The 11,884-nt window shown below is 46.5% G+C and overlaps 1 protein-coding gene across 4 annotated transcripts in view; it reads left to right on the top strand.

Annotated features, from left to right (window-relative positions):
• TGM5 (transglutaminase 5) overlaps positions 1-11,884 on the top strand; it is a 32,006-nt gene extending 20,122 nt beyond the window's left edge. For all 4 annotated transcript variants that reach the window (XM_040492447.1, XM_040492449.1, XM_040492448.1 and 1 more), the window contains 7 exons: positions 4,009-4,147; positions 4,793-4,896; positions 4,999-5,238; positions 8,527-8,892; positions 9,445-9,605; positions 11,046-11,179; positions 11,372-11,884. In XM_040492447.1, coding sequence (XP_040348381.1) covers positions 4,009-4,147; positions 4,793-4,896; positions 4,999-5,238; positions 8,527-8,892; positions 9,445-9,605; positions 11,046-11,179; positions 11,372-11,525 — 1,298 coding nt within the window. In that variant the 3' untranslated portion in view covers positions 11,526-11,884. The remainder of the gene's footprint in view (positions 1-4,008; positions 4,148-4,792; positions 4,897-4,998; positions 5,239-8,526; positions 8,893-9,444; positions 9,606-11,045; positions 11,180-11,371) is intronic.

Here is an 11,884-nt window from a genome sequence, read left to right as displayed (position 1 = left end):
GACTTTATTCTTCAGTTTAAGCCATAGAAGTGTGGCAGCAAAGCTGATCAAGCGAATTTCAACAGATTTAACTCTAACTTTCCACTGATTTCTCTCTTAAAATTGGAGCCACATTTCCACATGGGGAGCTGGTGGGAGACGGGGGAGGAAAACGAACTGGTGAGAAGATTTCACAGCTAGTCCTGAAACAGACTCCATGTTTAATACACCATCAGGATGATGTCCATCACCAGTCAAAAGTGAAGCTGCACTCCTTGAGGACAGGAATGTCTTCCATTTTTGTGTATGCATCTAACCCATTGCCTGGTTAATCACAGTGGCTTGACATGAGCACTGGATGAGTGCTGAATGGCTGAGTGAAAAGACATAGTAATTCATGCTGGGAGTGTGGTGTGGTGTAATATACCTTGGGAACTCTTCAGGCCTTTCCAGATTCTTATATCTGGTCCACCTTTATCTAAGCATGACTGTGTGAGTGTTGCGTGCATGTGTGTACACACACACAAACACACACACCTCCCTTTTATGTAGTACTCAGTTCCCCCAAAATTATTAGTGAGTCACCTGAGTCTCATGTCAAACTGTGAGTCATTAGGACTGGTAGTCTGCAGAAACCTTATTCACAGGTTAAAGACAATACATGTCAACACAGATTTAATGAGCATCTACTTTGTACCCAGCACTGTGTTGGAAACAAAGAAATATCAAGAAAAGCATCTGATATAAATCCTAGTCTAGGGGGATTTGTAATCTGGCTGACAAGATAAAACAAATACAGAAGATCACAGAGAGCTCCATCCAGTGATAAAATATGCAGCACAGGTGACTGGATTAAGTGAGAGCATGAGAAGGGAAGTTAGTGTGGCATGAAGTAGTCAGTGAAAACTTGACAGAGGAAGGTGTATTGAGAATGAGTTGGTGCTGTGATGCCTAGTGAAGTTGCAGTGGTGTGGCTTGTAGCTAGAAGCATGGGGATGTTTTGAGATCAGAGAATCAGGGGCTTAAATCCTGCCCTGGCACTCCTCTTTCTGCCATGTGACCTCAACCTCTCTACACTTCAGGTTTCTCCTCTTTAAAGTCGGGATAACCACAGGGTTTGGGAGATGAATAAATGAGATCATGCCCATGCAATGCTTAGCATCATGGCTGGCACTATGATGATGATGATAATGATGTCATCAACCGGCAAAGAAGATGGAGAAGACTGAAAGACAAGCTCAATTGGGCATGTGTCTAGAAGCAGCGAGGTCTCCACAGAGGCTCAAGATTCAAGTTCAGGAGTTGTGGGCACAGAAGTAAGAGGTGAATCCACAAGACAAGATGAGCTATTGGTGGGAGGACAGAGCATGGAGGACAGAGGGAGCAAGACCCTGGGAAAAATACAGTGTATGACTTCATGCAAATCTGAGTGCTGTTAGCTCTCTTAGTGTGGTATGGAAGAAAGGCCTCACTCACTCCCCATGTGAGCAACCATTCTAGCCTCACCATGGGTTTACGGTGACAGGCTGTTGTCCTCCATGATGACAAAAGTGTGAGAATGGATCAATGCAAATCCATCACCACTCAAAGCTTATGCTCTACTGACAGTCAAGCTTGATACCTAAAGCATAGGGCACAGTCATTATGAAAGTGCTGTGCAAAGTCAGAAATCATGAGAACAGGCAGAAGATTTGTGAGACACTCATTCAGCCATCTAGCAATGATGCACCATCAAGTTTCTGCAAAACAGGCCTGGCTCTGTGTTGTTAATGGTCATATAATGATAACGACGAATATCACACAATCCCTCTCAGGAAGGCAGACTCATAAACAAACCATCACAAGTCATGTGCTAAGTCAGGTAAAGAACTTCAGAGTGCCATGGGCACAATGTCACGTGTTCAGGTGGAAAAGGTTCATCCAGCCTTGTTGAGCACAAGCTGATACCACCACTGACAGTTCATGTGGCTATTTGTGAATTCATCACTTGGTGTGAAGAATGGAGGCTTGTTTCCTGCTTTCCCTGCCCATCCCTCCTTGGCACCTTCTCTTATTATCAGAAGTGTCACCACCCTCCTGACTGTAATCTTAGCACAAATGTGCTCACGCAATGCTCCTGAGTCACCTGAGTGCTCTTGCCTTATTCCTGTCCCATTTCCTTTAGTGGCAGCTTTTCCAACCTCACCCTCCCCTCTGAGGCGGTCCTGTGTTACCTCCACCTACAACTCACTTGTCAGCTCTGCTCACTCCCTGCCCTCATTCCTTGGCCTTGCACAGAGCTGTGCCAAGGAGAGCTCCAGGTTCCCTTTTGGGATCCTCTCCCCCTCTTTCCGAGCTATATCCAGAGATGTCTCTACACCCTGACCTGGAGAGGCTTTGTGCAAATATTGTGCCAATATTTGTTAACATAGGAAAATGCATGAAATGTTTAATAAGGGAAAAATACTAGAATGCTGAACTGTGTGCACAATACTGGGAGGTGGGCTCAGAATTGAGTACGAGCCCAGCAGTGAAATCAGGATTTGAGTGATAGGTCTGCCACTTCCTAGCCATTTGAGGTTAGTCAAGGTTGCCAACTTTTCTTAGCCTCTGATTTTTTTTAAGTTTATTTATTTGTTTTGAGAGAGAGAGAGAGAGCATGCACACCTGTGAGGTAGGGAGGGGCATAGAGAGAGGGAGAGAGAGAATCTTCAGTAGGCTCAATTTTAAGATTGAGCAGGCAGAGAAACTGCCCCCAAGGAGGGGCTTGATCTCACGGTTTGTGAGATCATGACTTGAGCAGAAACCGAGAGCCAGACCCTTAACCAACTGAGCCACCCAGGTGACTCTCTTAGTCTCTGATTCTTTTTTTTTTTTTTTAATTTTTTAACATTTATTTTTGAGAGACAGCAAGACAGAGCACAAGTCGGGGAGGGGCAGAGGGGGGGTTACACAGAATCCGAAGTAGGTTCCAGGCTCTGAACTGTCAGCTCAGGGCCTGACATGGGGCTCAAACTCACAGACTGCGAGATCATGACCTGAGCCAAAGCCGGCCGCCCAACCAACTGAGCCACCCAGGTGCCCCTGATTCTTAATCTTTAAAATGAGGGTAATAATGGTAGCTTCTGTGTAGAGTTGTCCTGAGGATAATATAGCAATATGCCTGGCTGATATTATTGAATTTTATTATTATTATTATCATCATCATCACCATCATCATTATTATTAAATGGGGTGGGCTGCCAATGCTGGACTTGAAGGGACAGGGTCCCCAGGACATTGGCAGTAGGATGGGCTGGGGGATATTGCTATACTTAAAGAGTGCAGAATGGGGGAAATATGGCAAGGGACAAAGCACAGAAGTTGGCTAGCAGAGGGAAAGATGCCCTCTCAGGAATAAAAACAATGTAGTACCTCCTTTCTAGAATTTCTCTACTGGGTACAAACCCTCACTTTTCTAAGCTTTTGTTACACAGTTTCCTTCCTTTTCTGCCTTCCTTTATGACACTTTCCTTTATAAGCTTCCAAGACAATATACCCATAGAAAAGGGGGAATCCAAGCCACAGACACTTTGTCTAAGTATCTGATGGTCTGAGCTGAAATTCTAGCATTTGGTTTGAAGATGGAAATTCACAGCCAAGAGATGAGCAAGACCTAGTTAGGCCACTGAGTAGTCTTGCCAAAGGAGTCATGCCTGCCCAGTCCTGCTTGCAAAGTCAGGGACTCACAACTTGCTGGAGTTTCTGTGGGCCCTGGCAGTGCTTCTTTGAGCAACCAGAAGCCCAGCCTCTGCACAGTGTCTCTTCCATGAGCCCCGGAGAGGAGTTCAGGAAGGTGGGGAGAGAGGTTGGCAATATCATCAACCCAGTGCTCCAGACAGCTCCCCTGACTAGTCCTGCAGGTGCCAAAGAATGGTTTCCCTGGGCCCAGAGCCCTATATCCAGGAATCCATAGAATTCCTGAATCCACAGCCCACAGTTTTGTTTTTGTTTATTTGTTTGTTTGGGTTTGTTTTTTTTTTTTTTTTTTTTTTTTTTCTCTTTCTGCAGTAATGAGGTGCCTGGGGATCCCCACCCGTGTGATCACCAACTTTGACTCTGGCCACGACACAGATGGAAACCTGATCATAGATGAGTATTATGACAGCACAGGCAGGATCTTGGAGAATAAGAAGAAGGACACTGTCTGGTGAGAGACCACCTCTCTGTCTCTTTCCAAGGCAAACTCCACCAGCAGATAGTGGGGCAGGACTGTGCCCACAAGCCTGCTATTCTCCCAGACCCGCCTCACTTTTACCAGTCCCAGGGCCCTGTATCCCCACCTCGAAGGCTGAGACATAGCTGAACACAAAAACGATTCTGAGTTTAGAATCCTCACATCACAACAGCTTTCTGCCCTGGGTGAGATTTCCCTCTTTGCCATCTCCTTCATTTAATACTCAGCCTATAGCTCTGACTACAGGAGGGCCTGAAGCCCCACCTCCAGACACACCCATGTCTGCCCCTGTGACTCAGCAGCACACACAAGAAAGGCCATGAGGACCTTTGGGAGAGAGAGAGTGAGGGATATTTAACTTCAGTTAATTCCAGTTAATATAGAGTTAATACTCTCTATTCACAGAAGAAAGCTCTTTTCTGGGCAAGTCAAGGCTCACAGGAGGAAACGCTGCCACTACTCATCCATAGAGTTTGAAGGTGTAGGGTGCATTAAATCTGTCTTTCTATTTAGCGGTCCATGTACCCATCGGCCCCTGCCTTGCTCTGGAAAGAACATAAGCACTACAAGCTCTCTCTTGCCTTCATTTGACACTGACTCCTCTGGCTTCTCCTTCAGGAATTTTCATGTGTGGAATGAGTGTTGGATGGCCCGAAAGGACCTCCCTCCTGGATATGGAGGCTGGCAGGTGCTGGATGCCACCCCTCAGGAGACGAGCAATGGTGAGGCTGTCCAGAAGAAAGGTGGAACCCACTCCCCAGAAACCGCCCTTACCCCTGCCTGACCCTGCAGCAATGACCCATCGTGGCTCTTCTGTTCTTCAGGCCTCTACTGCTGTGGCCCTGCCTCTGTCAGAGCCATCAAAGAGGGAGAGGTGGATCTGAACTATGACACAGCCTTTGCCTTTTCCATGGTCAATGCTGACTGCATGTCTTGGCTTGTCTACGGAGGGAAGGAGCAGAAAATTCACCGGGACACGAATACTGTTGGCAATTTTATCAGCACCAAGAGCATTCAAAGTGATGAGCGAGATGACGTCACAGAGAACTACAAATACATAGAAGGTATGACTGAGTCAATCCCTGCCAGAGTCCAAGTCCTGTGGGCTCCTTCCCCCCAACCCCAGGGAACCTCCCAGCCAGCTGGGGTGGCCCTCTGGGGAACCAGAAGGCATCTGAGGGATATAACCCAGGTCCCCTTGTCTCTTCAGCCCTTCAGTTTTAAGGTCTCAGTTGAGATGTTCCCATTGCCTCACTTCCTTGTGCTCACCGCCACCCCACATCCCACAGGCCAGTGAGCAGCTTCCACAAGATGGTCACATGGACCTTTAGGGCCAGTAACAGGCATCCCACCAGTGTGGGATGTGAATCCCTCATGGCTGCCTTCTTGGAAAGTTACCCTCCTTCTGAAGATGGCAGGGGATCTGTAAACCTTATCATATTAGTTAATTTAATTAATTTCATGTAACATATTGATTAATTAACTTTGTTTTAGTGAGTGTTTGGAGGACAGTCCAGACCACCAACAAACACCAAGGCCACATGTTTACTCCCACCCCGACCTGCTGCAGAGGACGGTTCTGAGAGGTGGGAGACCTGGCAGGGGCTTCTTACTCTAGTTAGCAGGGACAAATAGACAGTTAAGGTAGTCAGGTGTGAACTAATTCCCAAAATTTGAGAAAGACCAAGCACTAGGTCCAACCCCCTGGGAGGCCAATCAAAAATACACAGTCCATGAAGGCCAGAAGCTAAGTGAGGAGGAAAAGCTAATCAAGAGTGAATCAGGAAAGTGGGGGAGCGGCAGTTAGCTGAGCAGGTGCTAGGAGTGCTGGCCAGTAGGTATCTATGGTTTGTCTATGTGGGCCTTTGGGACCCACAGAGAAGTTCCAGAGTCTGAGCATAGGAAGGGGTTACACAATGAGAGGCAAGCAATGAACACAGCTCAGCATGCTGTTTATCACCCCCTTCCCCTCCATCCACTCTGGAGCTATCTTGTTCTGGGTGCCAGAACAGATCCTGAGGCAAGGATTCAAGGACAAGTGGTTTATCTGTGAGGCCATCCAGGAACTCCTGGAAGGAAGGAGAGTGAGCAAGGGAGATAGGGGAAGGGAGGAAGCCAACACAGGGCACCTCGTCAAGCTGGTTAGCAGCACAGGCAGCTGGAGCTCAGCTGCTGCTGGGGAGCTCTGCGAGTGGGGTTGCCAGGGAAAATACAGGACAAATAATGCTTTAGTCTAACCATGTCCTAAATTCTTTGTTGTTAATCTGAAACTCGATTTAAATGGCCCTGTATTTTTATTTGCTAAATCTGGCAACCCTATCAGGGATTCAGAGTAAAGTGTAGAACAGCACCACAGATTTATCTCATCCAAGAGGCAAGGGGCTAGTCAAGGGTTGAAGCCTGCTCCTTGCCGTGTAAAGTCCCTAGCACTTTTGGCCTGTTCCATGCACCGGCTAAAGCAGCTCTGGTGGCAAACAAAGCCTCAGACAAAGAGTGGAAAGTGCTAGAATTTGAAAGTAGGGCACATGGGCATTGAACTAGCAAGCTCCAAGGAGATGTAGGTGGGCAGTGACAGCATTCACTAGAGGTCCATGGGGTTCCACTGTGAGCTTGGGGGTTTGGAGCTATATTCCTTTGGGCCTGAGGGTGCTGATTAGTCAGGCAGTATTTGGTCTCCTCCCACTCAGCCTGTAGAGCTGACCACAGGTGAGCTAAATCTGATTCACATCTCCCTGGGCCCACTCTTGCTAAAGCAGATGCCTTGAGATCCTTTTCTGCCTGGAACGAGGCTTAGAATGACCCCCAGGGCAAGAGGATAAAAAAGTGGCCTCTACCTGGGGAGATTGTGGGGATGCACTGGGGTGGGGATGCACTGGGGTGGGGATGGGGGCAGTCACTGGGGATAGTGATTGCTTAGTGAAAGCAGTGGGGGGATTATTAGGGAAGCATGGGTGACTATTCCTGCATATCTTGGCTACAGTGCCTCCCCAGTACTAAAGCCACACCTCTCTGGGAGCTCAGCTTGCCTAAATATTTTTCTTTTCTTTTTCTTTTTTTCCTTTCCTTTCCTTTCCTTTCCTTTCCTTTGCTTTCTTTCTTTTTCTTTCTTTCTTTCTTTTTTTCTTTTTAAACTGTGGCTTCTCAGTTTCTCATTTCCAGGAATTAGTCTACACCTGACCAATCAATTGGTTCTAGAACAGGAAATCACACCGTGCTATCTTTAAGAAGCTTAAAGGGCCTTTGTCTTTCCCGTGAAGAAGGCAGGATAGAGTCTAGGGGTCATGAGCACAGATTTTCATGCTGGGCAGATTTGGTTTCCACCTGGATTCTGCCGTTTGCCAGTTGTGGAATTTGGACAAGTGATGTGACCTCTCTGAGCCCCATTTTCCTCATCTGTATATGGATTATGTTGGTGGTGGTGGTGGTGGTGGTGGTGGTGGTAAGGATGTGGAGAAAAAGGAACTCTCATGCACTGTTGTGGGAATGCAAACTGGTACAGTCACTGTGGGAAACAGTATGGAGGTTTCTCAAAAAATTAAAAATAGAACTACCATATGACCCAGCAATCACACTATCGGGTATTTGTCTGAAGAAAATGAAAACACCAACTTGAAAAAATATATGCACCCTCATGTTCACTGTAGCATTATTTACAATAGTCAAGCTATGGAAACAGCCCAAGTGTCCACTGATGGATGAATGGCTAAACAAAATGTAGTATATGTATACAATGGCATATTATTCAATCACAAAAAGAAAAAAAAGATATCTTGCCATTTGCCACAATACGGATGGACCTTGAGGGCATTATGCTAACTGAAATGAGTCAGACAAAGACAAATACTGTATGATTTTCTCTCTTAGGTGTGGAGTCTAAAAAAAAAAAAAACACGGAAAAGAAACCAAGTTCATAGGTACAGAATACAGATTGGTGGTTACCAGATGAAGGGGGGTGGGATGGGAGAAATGGGTAAAAGGGGTCAAAATGTAAGTAAACAAGCAAATAAATAAAACAGTGCTAGTGATTTAAGAAAAAACAGTTCTAGGCCTTTCATGGAACTGAAGAGAAAGTCTAAAGGGCCATCTTATCTCTACTGGGGACACCACTTTCACATGGGCACTGCTAAAAAATAATAATAATAATAAATAATAACAATACATCCCTCTCATGGTTGAGGTGAGGATGAATGGTGTGAAATGCTCAGCAAAGCTGACACTTAGAAAGCTCTTGATGCAAGGTAGGCAGTGTTCATTGTTGGAAATGAGGGTTTTAACACACCTGCAGTGTTCAGCCAAGGCTTGCACCCCTGGGTCAGACTGGTCCACAGCCGGTGCCATCTCTGTCCTTCCAGGTTCCCCCCAGGAGAGGCTGGTGTTTATGAGAGCTCTTCAGAAGCTGAAGGCTAGAAGGTCTGAAGGCCCCCACAAAGCAGACTCACAACATTCCACACCTGTGCCACTGAATGGGGACAGCCCTCGGAGCCTGCATATGCCTTCCCTTCGGCCCAGTGATATAGTCCAGGTCTCCTTGAAATTCCAGCTGCTCGACCCGCCCAACATGGGCCAGGACATAAGGTTTGTCCTGCTGGCCCTCAACATGTCACTCCAGTTCAAGGACCTCAAAGTGAACCTGAGTGCCCAGTCCCTGCTGCATGATGGCAGCCCCCTGCCCCCTTTCTGGCAGGACACAGCCTTCATCACACTTTCTCCTGAAGAAGGTATGGGCTCTGGGTATGGGCACAGGGATGGTCTGTGTATACGGAGTGGGTTATGGAAATGCCAGTGGGGACAAGCCAGCCAACAAGGATTCTGGGGACACACCCCTGTGACACCAGTCTTCCTAATGTCCCCTTCGGCACAGATTCCTTCTCCCCTCCTTCCCTCCTTTCCTCTCTCTCCCCCCTCTCTCCCTCTTTTCCTCCCTCCCTTCTCCTCTTCTTCTTTTTCTTCTCTCCTTTCTCTTCCACCCAATCCCTTCCCTTTACTACTTCAAGGAAAGGAGCCTGGTTTAATAGGGGAAGCCTGAGCTTTGGAGGCCTCCAGACTTTGGTTAGAACCTCAGCTTACCATTTACCAGTAGAATGACCTTGGGGAAACCATTTTGCCTTTCTTAACCTCAGCCTCTCACCTGAAAACCTAGTGCCTGCTTCACTGGGGCTTAATACATGTTTGTATTAAGCCGCTTTCCCAAAGAAAGGTCCCCCAGATCCATCCAAGGCCTAGCTGATTTTCCCAGCTACACTCATCTTATCTTTTTGTTTTCTCCCTAGCAAAGACCCATTCCTGCAGAATTCCCTATTCCCAGTATAGCCAGTACCTGTCAACAGACAAGCTGATCCGCATCAGTGCCCTGGGCGAAGAGAAGAACAGTCCGGAAAAGATTCTGGTGGACAAGATCATCACCTTGGCTTATCCAGGCATCATGATTAATGTAAGTGGCCTGGGGGCCCCTGGAGATCTGGCTGGGGTGGGAGCCCTCTGAGAGTCTGTTCAGGAGAGCAGCCTCTGACTCTTGCCTCTGACTCTTCTGGTGTCCCCAAATACCTCCCTATCAGAACATGAGATTCATCTGAAAACATTGGACAGGATGTCCATCCTCTTGCACCATTAAAGGCGTTATGGATGGACCTTGAGCAGGTTTCATGGAAAGGACAAGGAGAGATGCCTCCCTTGTGCCACCTTCTACTGATGGCTTTCCCCAGGGTCAACATGAGGAACTATGAGCTCAGATGGGAGAAACCTGAGTGGGGAGGAAAGCACTGACTGAGATCAGCTTAGGTGTGATTTGCCATTTCCTGGCTGTGCATTCTTAGACAAGGCCCTGGGTCTCTGCTTCTTGAACTGTCAAATGAGAGGATTAGACGAGCTGGCCTCTGAGGACACTGCCTGCTGTGACATTCTGTGGTCCTCTGAGTGGGAAGACTTCATGGATCTCTTCCAGTGCTATCTCCCCAAGGCCAAGCAGCCTCCTAGACCCTGCCAAGTGAGCCTGTGGGGCCCCATGGTGGGGTGTGTCTGGCAAGCCCAGCCACGGGAGTCTGTTTTAGGGAGGGTTTCCAGGTTTGCTTCCATCTGTCTACAGCCTTGAATGTCCCATTGCTTTTCACTCACACACTGGTGTGAAAAGAAATGAGCCAGTTATGTTAAGAAGAAGAAAAGGGATGGAGTGGAAGTGCAATAAAAAAGTGCCAAAGAAGATTCTATCCACTCAAATTATGCATGAGAATGCTTGAGATTGATTAGTTTACACTTGGATGAAATCCTTGGAGCAGAGGAAACATCACTAGAGACTCCAATTTATCAGACTTTTCCATATGCTGGGTTGAGGGATGTAAAATATTTTGTACAAACATCTATGCATGTATAAATGAAACAAAGTTTTACATAACAATATCTTGTGTGATATACACTAATATTTTCTTCTATTAAAAACATTAACAACAATCCATCGAGTTGGTTTTAACCCATAGTTGGAAAAACCTGAGTCACAGAAGTCCAGCTCTTCAGGAAATACATCTAAGGAGCAATTGCTTACACAATTGCACAGCTAACATTCTTTAATTCATAACAGAAAAAGTGACCTATAAAATGCCATCAGCATAGAAACTCCCCAGTATGATAATATTTCAGTCATAATAAATTGGGGATTATGGAAAAGAAAGGAAACAGTAAGAAAGATTTTAAAGTCCTAGTCTTACATATAGTAGAACTCTACAAGGAAAAATTTCCAGCAACTATAATAGAAAGCATTAACAGACACTGAAGATACAAGTCATCTTCCTGTTGAAGTGGGCCCAATCAAGGGTTTAGTGAATTGGGGAATGAGATTAATTTTCTATTCCCTTCCTCTTCCCTGGATTTCTCTGTTTAGGTTTTAGGAGCTGCCATTGTGAATCAGCCACTCTCCATACAGGTGCTGTTTTCAAACCCCCTCTCAGAGCATGTTGCAGATTGTGTGCTGACTGTGGAAGGAAGTGGTCTCTTCAAGAAACAGCAGAGAGTTCTGTGAGTTCTGGGGGTATTCAGCCTTCACTTCCATCTTGTCTTGGGGTCATCACTATCCTTCTTTCTGGTGACGGGTGCCAAGGCCAGTCTCTTAAAACATGATGAAAGAAAAGCCCTGGTTGCTGAGTGGAAAGAGCTTTGGAGTTATCATATTGGGTATGATTTTCTAACATTCTGTTTTCTATGCTACAGCATTGGAGTCCTCAAACCTCAACACAGGGCCAGCATCACTCTGGAGACTGTCCCCTTCAAGAGTGGCCAAAGGCAGATCCAAGCTAATCTGAGGAGCAACAAGTTTAAGGACATCAAGGGTTACAGGAATGTCTATGTAGACTTGAGGTTATAAATTTTGGAACAATGAGTGGATGCACAGATTTTAAGCTTCAGGAGAAGGAGCAAGTTCAAATGCAAGCTGTGCCACTCCACAACAGGAGCTTTGTAGGGGTTCTGAAGTAAGCAACAGAGGAGATGTCAGCAATGGATAGTCCCCTGGACCATTTGCACAGCTCCCAAGGAGTCTTATCAGAGACCAGAGAGTCTATGGTGTCCAATCCAGAGTTGTGAGATAACACTCAAATGTCTGAGGGCAGTGGTTGGACTTGACCATGACTTACTGCCCCCTCAGAAGACTGACTGAGCAGCTCACTGTCATTTTGTCACTGCAGTGGCTAATGTCCTAGTCCCAATAAATTTCAGTCCTTTGCA

The sequence above is a fragment of the Herpailurus yagouaroundi genome, unplaced genomic scaffold (assembly GCF_014898765.1).
Source record: "Herpailurus yagouaroundi ecotype Mexico unplaced genomic scaffold, PumYag 184, whole genome shotgun sequence".
Classification (NCBI taxonomy): Eukaryota; Metazoa; Chordata; class Mammalia; order Carnivora; family Felidae; genus Herpailurus; species Herpailurus yagouaroundi.
This window is presented reverse-complemented; position numbering and strand designations above follow the sequence as displayed.